At 43.5% G+C, this 13,427-nt stretch overlaps 1 protein-coding gene across 1 annotated transcript; it reads left to right on the top strand.

Moving 5' to 3' along the window:
• Positions 1-6,707: 6,707 nt before the first annotated feature.
• LOC135533716 (intraflagellar transport protein 27 homolog) lies at positions 6,708-8,958 on the top strand (the record flags this gene model as incomplete). Its single annotated transcript, XM_064960978.1, has 5 exons — positions 6,708-6,767; positions 6,924-6,983; positions 7,854-7,971; positions 8,171-8,280; positions 8,440-8,958. Coding segments are annotated over 5 exons (447 nt in total), but the record flags the coding sequence as incomplete, so codon positions are not given.
• Positions 8,959-13,427: the final 4,469 nt, after the last annotated feature.

Genomic DNA, 13,427 nt, shown 5'->3' with positions numbered 1-13,427 from the left:
AACTGCAGAGATCAACAGCTGAGGTGGGAGACTGTCCATAGGACAACAATCAGTCGTATATTGCACAAATCTGGCCTTTATGGAAGAGTGGCAAGAAGAAAGCCATTTCTTAAAGATATCCATAAAAAGTGTTGTTTAAAGTTTGCCACAAGCCACCTGGGAGACACACCAAACATGTGGAAGAAGGTGCTCTGGTCAGATGAAACCAAAATTGAACTTTTGGCAACAATGCAAAATGTTATGTTTGGCGTAAAAGCAACACAGCTCATAACCCTGAACACACCATCCCCACTGTCAAACATGGTGGTGGCAGCATCATGGTTTGGGCCTGCTTTTCTTCAGCAGGGACAGGGAAGATGGTTAAAATTGATGGGAAGATGGATGGAGCTAAATACAGGACCATTCTGGAAGAAAACCTGATGGAGTCTGCAAAAGACCTGAGACTGGGACGGAGATTTGTCTTCCAACAAGACAATGATCCAAAACATGAAGCAAAATCTACAATGGAATGGTTCAAAAATAAACATATCCAGGTGTTAGAATGGCCAAGTCAAAGTCCAGACCTGAATCCAATCGAGAATCTGTGGAAAGAACTGAACTGCTGTTCACAAATGCTCTCCATCCAACCTCACTGAGCTCGAGCTGTTTTGCAAGGAGGAATGGGAAAAAACTTCAGTCTCTCGATGTGCAAAACTGATAGAGACTTATACCCCAAGCGACTTACAGCTGTAATCGCAGCAAAAAGTGGCGCTACAAAGTATTAACTTAAGGGGTCTGAATAATTTTGCACGCCCAATTTTCAGTTTTTGATTTGTTAAAAAGTTTGAAATATCCAATAAATGTCGTTCCACTTCATGATTGTGTCCCACTTGTTGTTGATTCTTCACAAAAAAATACAGTTTTATATCTTTATGTTTGAAGCCTGAAATGTGGCAATAGGTCGCAAAGTTCAAATAATACTTTCGCAAAGCACTGTACATGTTAGCCAAATACATTTAAACTCAGTTTTTCACAATTCTTGACTTAAATGTAAATGTAATCAGAATAAAAAATTCCCTGTCTTAGGTCAGTTAGGATCAACACTTTATTTAAAAAATGTGAAATGTCAGAATAATAGTTGAGAGAATGCTTTTATTTCTTTCATCACATTCCCAGAGAGTCAGAAGTTTACATACATTGGCCCATTCCTCCTGACAGAGCTGGTGTAACTGAGTCAGGTTTGTAGGCCTCCTTGCTCGCGCACGCTTTTTCAGTTCTGCCGACAAATTTTCAATAGGATTTGAGGTCAGGGCTTTGTGATGGCCACTCATATACCTTGACTTTGTTGTCCTTAAGCCATTTTGCCACAACTTTGGAGGTATGTTTGGGGTCGTTGTCCATTTGGAAGACCCATTTGCAACCAAACTTTAACTTCCTGACTGATGTTTTGAGATGTTGCTTCAATATATATATATATCCACATAATTTTCCAACCTCATGATTCCATCTATTTTGGGAAGTGCACCAGACCCTCCTGCAGCAAAACACCCCTACAACATGATGCTGCCACCCCATGCTTCACGGTTGGGATGGTGTCTTCGGCTTGCAAGCATCCCCCTTTTTCCTCCAAACATAACGATGGTCATTATGGCCAAACAGTTCTATTTTTGTTTCATCAGACCAGAGGACATTTCTCCAAAAAGTACGATCTTTGTCCCCATGTGTAGTTGCAAACCGTAGTCTGTTTTTTTTCTGCTGGTTTTGGAGCAGTGGCTTCTTCCTTGCTGAGCGGCCTTTCAGGTTATGTCAATAGAGAACTCGTTTTGCTGTGGATATAGATACTTTTGTACCTGTTTCCTCCAGCATCTTCACAAGGCCCTTTGCTGTTGTTCTGGGATTGATTTACACTTTTCACACCAAAGTACGTTCATCTCTAAGAGACAGAACGCGTCTCCTTCCTGAGTGGTATGACAGATGCGTGGTCCCATAGTGTTTATACTTGCATACTATTGTTTGTACAGATGAACGTGGTACCTTCAGGCATTTGGAAATTGCTCCCAAGGATGAACCAGACTTGTGGAGGTCTACAATGTTTTTTCTGAGGTCTTGGCTGATTTCTTTTGATTTCCACATGATGTTAAGCACAGAGGCACTGAGTTTGAAGGTAGGCCTTGAAATACATCCACAGATACACCTCCACCTCATGACATCCTTTTCTGGAATTTTCCAAGCTGTTTAAAGACACAGTGAACTTAATGTATGTAATCTTCTGACCCACTGGAATTTTGATGAAGTGAATTATCAGTGTCATTATTACTTGTGTCATGCACAAAGTAGATGTCCTAACTGACTTGCCAAAACTATAGTTTGTTAACAAGAAATGTGTGGAATGGTTGAGAAACGAGTTTTAATGACTCCAACCAAAGTGTATGTAAACCTCCGACTTCAGCTGGATGTACAGGTACATGTCGGTTGTTTTGCTCTATCATTTCTTGATATATGTTTTTTTGAAACTTCAAGGGGTCTTAAAATTCAAATATCAAAATGATCCTTGTTATGACCTTAAAACATTTCCATATAGCTTAGTAGTACTGTTTGATTGTAGTACTGTTTGATTGTAGTACTGTTTTGCCTGTTTGATTGTAGTACTGTTTTGCCTGTTTGATTGTAGTACTGTTTTGCCTGTTTGATTGTAGTACTGTTTGATTGTAGTACTGTTTTGCCTGTTTGATTGTAGTATTGTTTGATTGTAGTACTGTTTTGCCTGTTTGATTGTAGTACTGTTTTGCCTGTTTGATTGTAGTATTGCTTGATTGTAGTACTGTTTTGCCTGTTTGATTGAAGTACTGTTTGATTGTAGTACTGTTTTGCCTGTTTCATTGTAGTACTGTTTTGCCTGTTTGATCGTAGTACTGTGTGATTGTAGTACTGTGTGATTGTAGTACTGTTTTGCCTGTTTGATTGTAGTATTGTTTTGCCTGTTTGATTGTCGTACTGTTTTGCCTGTTTGATTGTAGTACTGTGTGATTGTAGTACTGTTTTGCCTGTTTGATTGTAGTATTGTTTTGCCTGTTTGATTGTCGTACTGTTATGCCTGTTTGATTGTAGTACTGTTTTGTCTGTTTGATTGTAGTACTGTTTGATTGTAGTATTGTTTTGCCTGTTTGATTGTAGTACTGTTTTGCCTGTTTGATTGTAGTACTGTTTGATTGTAGTACTGTTTTGCCTGTTTGATTGTAGTATTGTTTGATTGTAGTACTGTTTTGCCTGTTTGATTGTAGTACTGTTTTGCCTGTTTGATTGTAGTATTGCTTGATTGTAGTACTGTTTTGCCTGTTTGATTGTAGTACTGTTTGATTGTAGTACTGTTTTGCCTGTTTCATTGTAGTACTGTTTTGCCTGTTTGATCGTAGTACTGTGTGATTGTAGTACTGTGTGATTGTAGTACTGTTTGATTGTAGTATTGTTTTGCCTGTTTGATTGTAGTACTGTGTGATTGTAGTACTGTTTTGCCTGTTTGATTGTAGTACTGTGTGATTGTAGTACTGTTTTGCCTGTTTGATTGTAGTATTGTTTTGCCTGTTTGATTGTCGTACTGTTATGCCTGTTTGATTGTAGTACTGTTTTGTCTGTTTGATTGTAGTACTGTTTGATTGTAGTATTGTTTTGCCTGTTTGATTGTAGTACTGTTTTGTCTGTTTGATTGTAGTACTGTTTTGCCTGTTTGACGGTAGTACTGTTTTGCCTGTTTGATTGTAGTACTGTGTGATTGTAGTACTGTTTTGCCTGTTTGTTTGTAGTATTGTTTTGCCTGTTTGATTGTCGTACTGTTTTGCCTGTTTGATTGTCGTACTGTTTTGCCTGTTTGATTGTAGTACTGTGTGATTGTAGTACTGTTTTGCCTGTTTGATTGTCGTACTGTTTTGCCTGTTTGATTGTCGTACTGTTTTGCCTGTTTGATTGTAGTACTGTGTGATTGTAGTACTGTTTTGCCTGTTTGATTGTAGTATTGTTTTGCCTGTTTGATTGTAGTACTGTTTGATTGTAGTATTGTTTTGCCTGTTTGATTGTAGTACTGTTTTGTCTGTTTGATTGTAGTATTGTTTTGCCTGTTTGATTGTAGTACTGTGTGATTGTAGTACTGTTTTGCCTGTTTGATTGTAGTACTGTTTTGTCTGTTTGATTGTAGTACTGTTTGATTGTAGTATTGTTTTGCCTGTTTGATTGTAGTACTGTTTTGTCTGTTTGATTGTAGTACTGTTTTGCCTGTTTGATTGTAGTACTGTTTTGCCTGTTTGATTGTAGTACTGTGTGATTGTAGTACTGTTTTGCCTGTTTGATTGTAGTATTGTTTTGCCTGTTTGATTGTAGTATTGTTTTGACTGTTTGATTGTAGTATTGTTTTGCCTGTTTGGTTGTCGTACTGTTTTGCCTGTTTGATTGTAGTACTGTTTTGTCTGTTTGATTGTAGTACTGTTTGATTGTAGTATTGTTTGATTGTAGTACTGTTTGATTGTAGTATTGTTTGATTGTAGTACTGTTTGATTGTAGTACTGTGTGATCGTAGTACTGTGTGATTGTAGTACCGTTTTGACTGTTTGTAGTATTGTTTGATTCTAGTACTGTTTGATTGTAGTACTGTGTGATTGTAGTACTGTTTTGCCTGTGTGATTGTAGTACTGTGTGATTGTAGTACTGTGTGATTGTAGTACTGTTTGATTGTAGTACTGTGTGATTGTAGTACTGTTTTGCCTTTTTGATTGTAGTACTGTGTGATTGTAGTACTGTTTGATTGTAGTACTGTGTGATTGTAGTACTGTTTTGCCTATTTCATTGCCTTACAGAGAACATAGCTGGACTGTTTGTACTCGTCCATGTCCCAGTCACCTTGCCATGGTTAAATGCGGTGTTTCGCGCTTTCCGTTTTGTGCGAATGCTGCCATCTATCCATGGTTTTTGGTTTGGATAGGTTTTAATTGTCACAGTGGGAACCACATCCCTTATGCACTTCCTGATATACTCAAATCAAATCAAAGTTTATTTGTCACGTGCGCCGAATACAAAGGCCAGGAATGCAATAGACCTTACAGTGAAATGCTTACTTACAGGCTCTAACCAATAGCACACAAAAGGCGTTAAGTAAAGAAATAAAATAAATATAAAAGTAAAAGTAGAGGCTACATACAATAGCAAGGCTATAAAAGTAGTGAGGCTACATACAGACACCGGTTAGTCAGGCTGATTGAGGTAGTATGTACATGTAGATATGGTTAAAGTGACTATGCATATATGATGAACAGAGAGTAGTAGTAGTGTAAAAGGGGTTGGCAGGACACAATGCAGATAGCCCGGTTAGCCAATGTGCGGGAGCACTGGTTGGTTGGCCCAATTGGGTTAGTATGTACATGAATGTATAGTTAAAGTGACTATGTATATATGATAAACAGAGCGTAGCAGCAGCGTAAAAAGAGGGGTTGGGGGGTGGCACACAATGCAAATAGTCCGGGTAGCCATTTGATTACCTACCTGTTCAGGAGTCTCATGGCTTGGGGGTAAAAAATTTTGAGGAGCATTTTTGTCCATGACTTGGCACTCCAGTACCGCTTGCCATGCGGTAGTAGAGAGAACAGTCTATGACTGGGGTGGCTGGGGTCTTTGACAATTTTTAGGGCCTTCCTCTGACACCTTCCTTCCTCTGACACCGCCTGGGGTGGCATTAAGGAAAACGCAAACCCAACACCTCTCATCACCCCGAGATCAACATCCCCACAGTGAAGCATGGTGGTGGCAGTATCATGCTGTGAGGATGTTTTTCATCGGCAGGGACTGGGTGGGAAACTGGTCAGAATTGAAGGAATGATGGATGGTGTTAAATACAGAGAAATTCTTGAGGGAAACCTGTTTCAGGTTTGAGACTGGGACCCAGCAGGACAATGACCCTAAGCATACTGATAAAGCAACACGAGTGGTTTAAGGGGAAACATTTAAATGTCTTGGAATGGCCTAGTCAAAGCCCAGACCTCAATCCAATTGAGAATCTGTGGTATGACTTAAATATTGCTGTACACCAGTGGAACTCATCCAACTTGAAGGAGCTGGAGCAGTTTTGCCTTGAAGAATGGGCAAAAATCCCAGTGGCTCGATGTGCCAAGCTTATAGAGACATACCCCAACAGTCTTGCAGATGTAATTGCTGGATGGGTGGTTGGGTGGGGGGTGGGGGGAGGTATACACTTTCGCAATCCACTGTATAAATCAAAACACTTGGGTGGAGTGTTGGGATCCTAGAAATAGAATGATTTATATTAAGAAGAAAAGTGGAAAGCAGCATCGTTCTTGTTTGGAACAATCTGTTGACTGGATTTGACCCAACAGAACAGAATGTATAGTGAATCTAACGGCGAGGGGAGGAGCAGTGCTGCTTGAGTGACAAGGCTTGTTGTGTGTCGGAGGCAAGCGGAGAAAAAACACCTAAACTATAAGAATTAGGGCGGTGTGCAGCCTTAAAACACACCCACCCACTCTTCCTCCTCCTCCTGTGTCAAAGTAGGTTTACGTTGTTTTGTGATGATTGGGTTTACGTTGTTGTGTGGTTATTTTACAATGGTTGCGTTGTGGTTGTGTGATGATGGCTGGTTGTAGGTTGTTGCGTGATGATGGTTGGATTTGGGTTGTGTTGTGCCTGTTGTGTGATGGTTGGGCTTAGGTTGTTGTGTGGTTGTTTTCTAGACGGCTGGAGTGGAACTGGTTGTGAAGTCAGTGAACATCCCAGAGACCAGCGACAGTGTGGTGAGTACACGCTCCCTAGACTGACTCCCACACTCCCTCTATATTGGCTAGAAACTAGGCTCTTTACAGAAGCCACCAATCTGGAGTTGTTTCATACTGAAAATAACTTTGTGATGATTGACAGTATTTCTCTGTCTCTTTCTCTCTCCCTCTCAGGAACTGTACATCTTTGACTCTGCCGGGAGGGAAACCTTTGTTGAAGCATGTGAGAAGTTGGTGAGGCCCACTACTTATCTACTCTTCTAAGTTACAAAGGATTCACGACTTTCCCTCTTCCCTCTCTCATCCCTCTCTCTTCACATCTCTCTTCCCTTTCTCATCCCTCTCTCTTCACATCTCTCTTCCCTCTCTCATCCCTCTCTCTTCACATCTCTCTTCCCTCTCTCATCCCTGTCTCTTCACATCTCTCTTCCCTCTCTCATCCCTCTCTCTTCACATCTCTTCCCTCTCTCATCCCTGTCTCTTCACATCTCTCTTCCCTCTCTCATCCCCTCTCTTCACATCTCTTCCCTCTCTCATCCCTCTCTCTTCACATCTCTCTTCCCTCTCTCATCCCTGTCTCTTCACATCTCTCTTCCCTCTCTCATCCCTCTCTCTTCACATCTCTCTTCCCTCTCTCATCCCTGTCTCTTCACATCTCTCTTCCCTCTCTCATCCCTCTCTCTTCACATCTCTCTTCCCTCTCTCATCCCTGTCTCTTCACATCTCTCTTCCCTCTCTCTTCCCTCTCTCATCCCTCTCTCTTCACATCTCTCTTCCCTCTCTCATCCCTCTCTCTTCACATCTCTCTTCCCTCTCTCATCCCTGTCTCTTCACATCTCTCTTCCCTCTCTCATACCTCTCTATTCACATCTCTCTTCCCTCTCTCTTCACATCTCTCTTCCCTCTCTCTTCACAACTCTCTTCCCTCTCTCATACCTCTCTCTTCCTCTCTCTTTTGATGAATGTTAAATGGATGCAATATTCAATGTTTCCACACCCCTCTTTCACCCTCCATCACCGCCTCTCGATCGCTCTCTCTTTCACTCCCCCTTCTTTCGCCCTCTCTCACCCCCTCTCTCCATCCCTCCCTCTATCCCTCTACAGTGGGGCCAGCCGTCTGTGTTGTGTCTGGTGTTTGACGTGAGCAGTGAGCTGTCATTCAGTAACTGTGGTCGCTGGCTGGAGAGGGTCAGGGCCCACTGCCAGGGTCTGCACATCCCAGGTACCACACACCTCAGCTCTGACCCCCTGTATCTGGAGGTACTTGATCTTAGTGCTCCGTGTGTGTGTGTGTGTGTGTGTGTGTGTGTGTGTGTGTGTGTGTGTGTGTGTGTGTGTGTGTGTGTGTGTGTGTGTGTGTGTGTGTGTGTGTGTGTGTGTGTGTGTGTGTGTGTGTGTGTGTGTGTTGTTGTGACGTTCAGGTGTGTTGGTGGGTAACAAGTCGGACCTGTCCTCGCGGAAGGAGGTGGAGACCTCGGTAGCCCAGGAGTGGGCCCAAAGCCAGGGGCTGCAGTACCACGAGACGTCCGCTGTGAGTGCACCCACACCTGGACACAACAGACAAGCTCATAGGCTTCTGGAGCCAAAGTGCCAACACCAAGTCCAAAAACAGTATACCCTCTAACAAAGCGATGATTAAAATGTCTCTCATTCTGTGTGTATGTGTGTGTGCATGGCATCTGTATTGCAGAAGGAGATGGAGAACTGTGAAGCTCCCTTTCTGAGTCTAGCCCAGCTGTTCCACGCTCTCTACCAAGACAGACTACAGACCATACAGAATCTGGCCTAACATTCTAGAACCTGGCCTAACATTCTAGAACCTGGCCTAACATTCTAGAATCTGGCCTGACAATCTTGAACCTGAACATTCTAGAACCTGGCCTAACATTGTAGAACCTGCAGAATAGAATCTGGCCTAACACATAAATATCTACTACATTGAATATATTCTGTTTCTATGGCCTCAAGAAAGGATATATAGATTATATTTCTATGGATTCTAGGACTTGGCCCAATGTTCTAGAACTTGGCCCAACATTCCCTAAGTGAAAAATACTGCCTCTGACAGTGAGACATCCACCTTACATTGGGGTGGAGATTAAGATGAAACTGTTATCTACAATAATTAATGTTCTGTATATTCTTCACATTGTCTGAGTTATGCAGGAGAACATGATAACTTGTATTAAAGTTTGATTTCTGTACAGTATTCTGATTGCTAGAGTTTTGCATATGGGGGACCTTTCCATCCATCTCTCCCTCTATCACCCACTCTCTCTCCTTTACTCTCTTTTCTCCATCCCCTCTCTCCCTCCATCACCCACTCTCTCTCCTTTACTCTCTCCTCTCCATCCCTCTCTCCCTCTATCACCCACTCTCTCTCCTTTACTCTCTTTTCTCCATCACCTCTCTCCCTCTATCACCCACTCTCTCTCCTTTACTCTCTCCTCTCCATCCCTCTCTCCCTCCATCACCCACTCTCTATTTACTCTCTCCTCTCCATCCCTCTCTCCCTCCATCACCCACTCTCTCTATTTACTCTCTCCTCTCCATCCCTCTCTCCCTCCATCACCCACTCTCTCTCCATTTACTCTCTCCTCTCCATCCCTCTCTCCCTCCATCACCCACTCTCTCTATTTACTCTCTCCTCTCCATCCCTCTCTCCCTCCATCACCCACTCTCTCTCCATTTACTCTCTCCTCTCCATCCCTCTCTCCCTCCATCACACACTCTCTCTCTCCTTTATTCTCTCCTCTCCATCCCTCTCTCCCTCCATCACCCACTCTCTCTGTCTCTCTCTACCCCCCTGCCCCTCCTCTCTCCATCTGTCTCTCTTTCTGCATTTGCAGCTGGAGACCTTCACATCATTTCCAAACCCGTTTGTTGTTTATTCGTTAACAACCCTGTAATTATTGTTTTAATGACCCTCCTCTCTTTGTAACGGGGTCAGACCCACTGCCTATTATAGCCTCTCATGTCTAACACACACACACACACTATGCTACGAGGCCTCTATTGAACCAGGCTGACAGTCAGCCTCAAAGCCACTCATTCATGGTGATTGAATCTCATATTATGACCCGTATTAACATAGACTGCTGCCTTGGAAGTTCCCATAACTACTGAGAGTATAATGACATGTTGAGGGTTATTAGTTATGCCACTGTTATGGTAGCTGTTGTTTTAATACAGTATGTGGGTTTATGGTTTAGTCTTTAATGTTAAATATATGGTTCATCTGTAGCGAACTATGCAATCTTAAATAAAATTACATTTAATAGATGCAATCTTAAATATATGATAAATATGGATTGGTTTTCTAGTGTAAAATAGAGAGCCATGATGAGTTGGGGGAGGATTTAAGTCGTCGGTTCCACACATTGACAGACAGTTGTTGAAATTGGGGTCAAACCAATGTCCTTGCTTTGTAAATGTGTGTGAGAGAGAGAGAGAGATTGGATATTGGTTCTGGCATGGCATGGGGTGGAGTTTGGCTGCGTTGTGCCCAGTCTGGCTTGGTGTGTGTGTGTGTGTTGGCATGATGTGTGCGTAAACCAGGGTGCCTGACTGAGACAGACTGGCCTAGCAGGGTGGAGGGGGACCCTCACCACAGAAGTCTGGCATGGAGAGACAGGGGGAGCCATGAACACACACACACACACACAGGTTTAGTGGAAGGGCACCGTCTGGGACAGGGAGTTTCCTGACAGACACGCACACAGTCTCCATCCATCTGTCATCAGCAGGACACAGCCACGGAGGTGTGTGTACCACACTCACGAGGACAAAGGACACCTGTTACTGCTGTGTGAGTGACTCCATGACACTCACAACATAAACATCAGAATCAATAGGAAAAGCGCTTGACTAAAATACTGCAGCAAAAGCATCATCACTTTCCCCAGCGTCCCTCCCAAGCTCTTGTGTCAGCCCCTGAAGATGGAATCCGCAGGAGGGGGAAACAGCGTTGTTATGGTTTTTTGTTGCAAACTGAGGTGCATCACGCAGTATGTTACAACTAATTCCAGCACATATTGTGCTCTATCGCACGTGCAATTATGTCAGAGGGGATAAAACCCTTTTCATTGTCTGAAGTAACTTCTTTGTTGTTGTAATACCCAAACAGACATAGCAGCTTCAACATGAAGGATTCCAGCTTTAAAAGCTGCTTCAAGTAAAACTTTAATGAACGTTTGCATGTGTGTGCGTGCGTAGCGGTGTGTGTGTGAAGCCTATTAGACTAACACCCGTGTGCTACGCTAACCTAGCTACGACACAGACTGCTATTTATTCTGCACCTGTACTCCTCAGCCAAAGAGTGTGGGTGTGTGCGTGCGTGCATGTGTGTGTGTGCGTGCATGTGTGTGTGTGCGTGCCCAGCCACAAACCCACAAACCCTTTTGACCGGCCACAAGAGGGGGCCAGAGATAGGAGACATTCTGGGAGATGTCAAATGTATTTGTCAAGTTTCTCGGAGGAGGGATCAGGTTCCACCTGTCCATATAATTCTATTCATTGGGATCTAGAAAGCCGACCAGGTCCTACATCAGCACTCCTACTCTGAGACACTTGATAAAATGCTCACATAGGAGTGCTGATTTGTGATCAGTTTTGCCTTTATATGTCAGCTCAGCCGGAAATTGAAATGGCACATTGCCATGTTTAAATCAGAGATCGGACTGAATCCTTGAAGCCAAGGTGATGTTGTTCTGTGGGATAAGGGAGAGACATGGCCTGTGTCCCAAATGCCACCATATTCCCAGCACACTACATTTGACCAGAGTCTTATGGGGGAATGGCCCTAAATAGTGAATAGGGTGTAATTTGGTACTGCAGAAGTGATAGGACACAGCAGCTTGCTTGGTCATGGTTGGACAGCAGTGGAGTGGACAGCCCTGGGCTAGATAACATGGCACAACAGGGAACTATGTCAGCCTGCCTGTTCGGTGCATGTCTGTCTTTCTGCCTGTCTAAAGTTCCTCCTTCTCTCACCTTTCACCTTCTCTCTTTGTGTCTCATCTCTTTAACTCCTTTCTCCCTCCCTCTTTTCTCTTCCCCTCCCCTCAATTTCTCCCTTCCGTTCCTCCCTCCCCCTTCCTTTCTTCTTTCTCCCCATCCCTCTCTCATCCTCCCTCCCTCCCTTCCCTCTTTCCCCCTCCTTCCTTCTCTCTGTAGGTGGAGGTACGGACTGTTCTATCGCCCCAAACTCTTTGTGACCCTCGAAGCTCATTAAGAGGAGCAGGTGAGAGAGGACGGAGCAGCTGTTCTAGCAGGCAGCACAGTATACTGGTAACACACAATCAGTCACCACACCTCAACCCACCCAACCAGTACATTCAGCTATCACACCATCTATCAAGCAAACAAATCAATCACAAGACCTCCACACAGTCTACTCAAACAATACAGCATTTGGTGTTGGTTTCTTGGCATATAATTCATGCTTGGAGTTATGAGTTGAGTTATGAGTGACGACTCATTACCTTCATCAATGAGGTCACAGAAAAGAACAAGATGTACACGAGGAAAGTGGTATAACGTGATTAAATGATTCCACCTCCGAGCCAGAGGAGGGCAGTGTGTGGCTGGCCCATTCTGACTAATATGACGGTCCCTCCACTCTCTCTCTCTGTCGATCTCTGTGTCCCTTCTCTCCTTCTCTGTCGATATCTCTGTCCCCTCCACCTCGCTCTCTCCCTCCCTCCCTCTCTTTCTCACTTTCCCTCCCCCTTCACTCTCTTGCTCTCTCTCTCTCCTCTTTAGTGATCACACAGCAGCACTGTAGAGAGACATGCCAGACCCTTTGATCACACCACACCAGGGGAGGGAGAGAGAGTGGGGGGTAGAGTGTGTCACATGTACTAGTGTTCTCCATTCCACTAGAACTCTGACATAATTATCACCACCGATGGAATGGCACAGACAGGAGCAAAGGATGGGATGGATGGATGATGGATGGATGATGGATGGGATGGATGATAGATGGGATGGATGATGGATGGATGATGGATGGAATGGATGACGGATGGGATGGATGATGAATGGATGATGGATGGAATGGATGGATGATAGATGGGATGGATGGATGATGGATGGGATGGATGATAGATGGGATGGATGATGGATGGGATGGATGATGAATGGATGGATGATAGATGGATGGATGATGGATGGACGGGATGGATGATGGATGGGACGGATGGGATGATGGATGAGATGGATGGATGATGGATGGATGGGGTGGATGGATGATGGATGGATGGCTGCATAGAAGAGAAAAGGAGGACAAGCTTGCAAAGAGGACCTGTTGTTAAAGATAGACAGATCATTTCAACACCCAGAACCAAATCAGCTACACACACACACACACACACACACACACTAGTTTGAGATCAATATGAACATAGCAGTGACCTACAAGCACACATACTGTACAGCGCAAAACACACCATACTGTTTTATTGCATTGATGAAGTGAAGGAGCTGTATATGTGTATTCATAGCCACAGGAAGTAGTTTGGGGGCCCGCACTACAGATGTCTATATTGGTCCACTAACACAGGACTTGTCAAGGCCCAGTTCACTACTTTTGTGTTTCTTAAAAAATATATATTATATATGTATTTAATTATTTATTTATTTTCTTACATTTTTTTCAGGGGTGCCAGTACCCTTACT

The sequence above is a fragment of the Oncorhynchus masou genome, unplaced genomic scaffold (assembly GCF_036934945.1).
Source record: "Oncorhynchus masou masou isolate Uvic2021 unplaced genomic scaffold, UVic_Omas_1.1 unplaced_scaffold_2611, whole genome shotgun sequence".
Lineage (NCBI taxonomy): Eukaryota > Metazoa > Chordata > Actinopteri > Salmoniformes > Salmonidae > Oncorhynchus > Oncorhynchus masou.
This window is presented reverse-complemented; position numbering and strand designations above follow the sequence as displayed.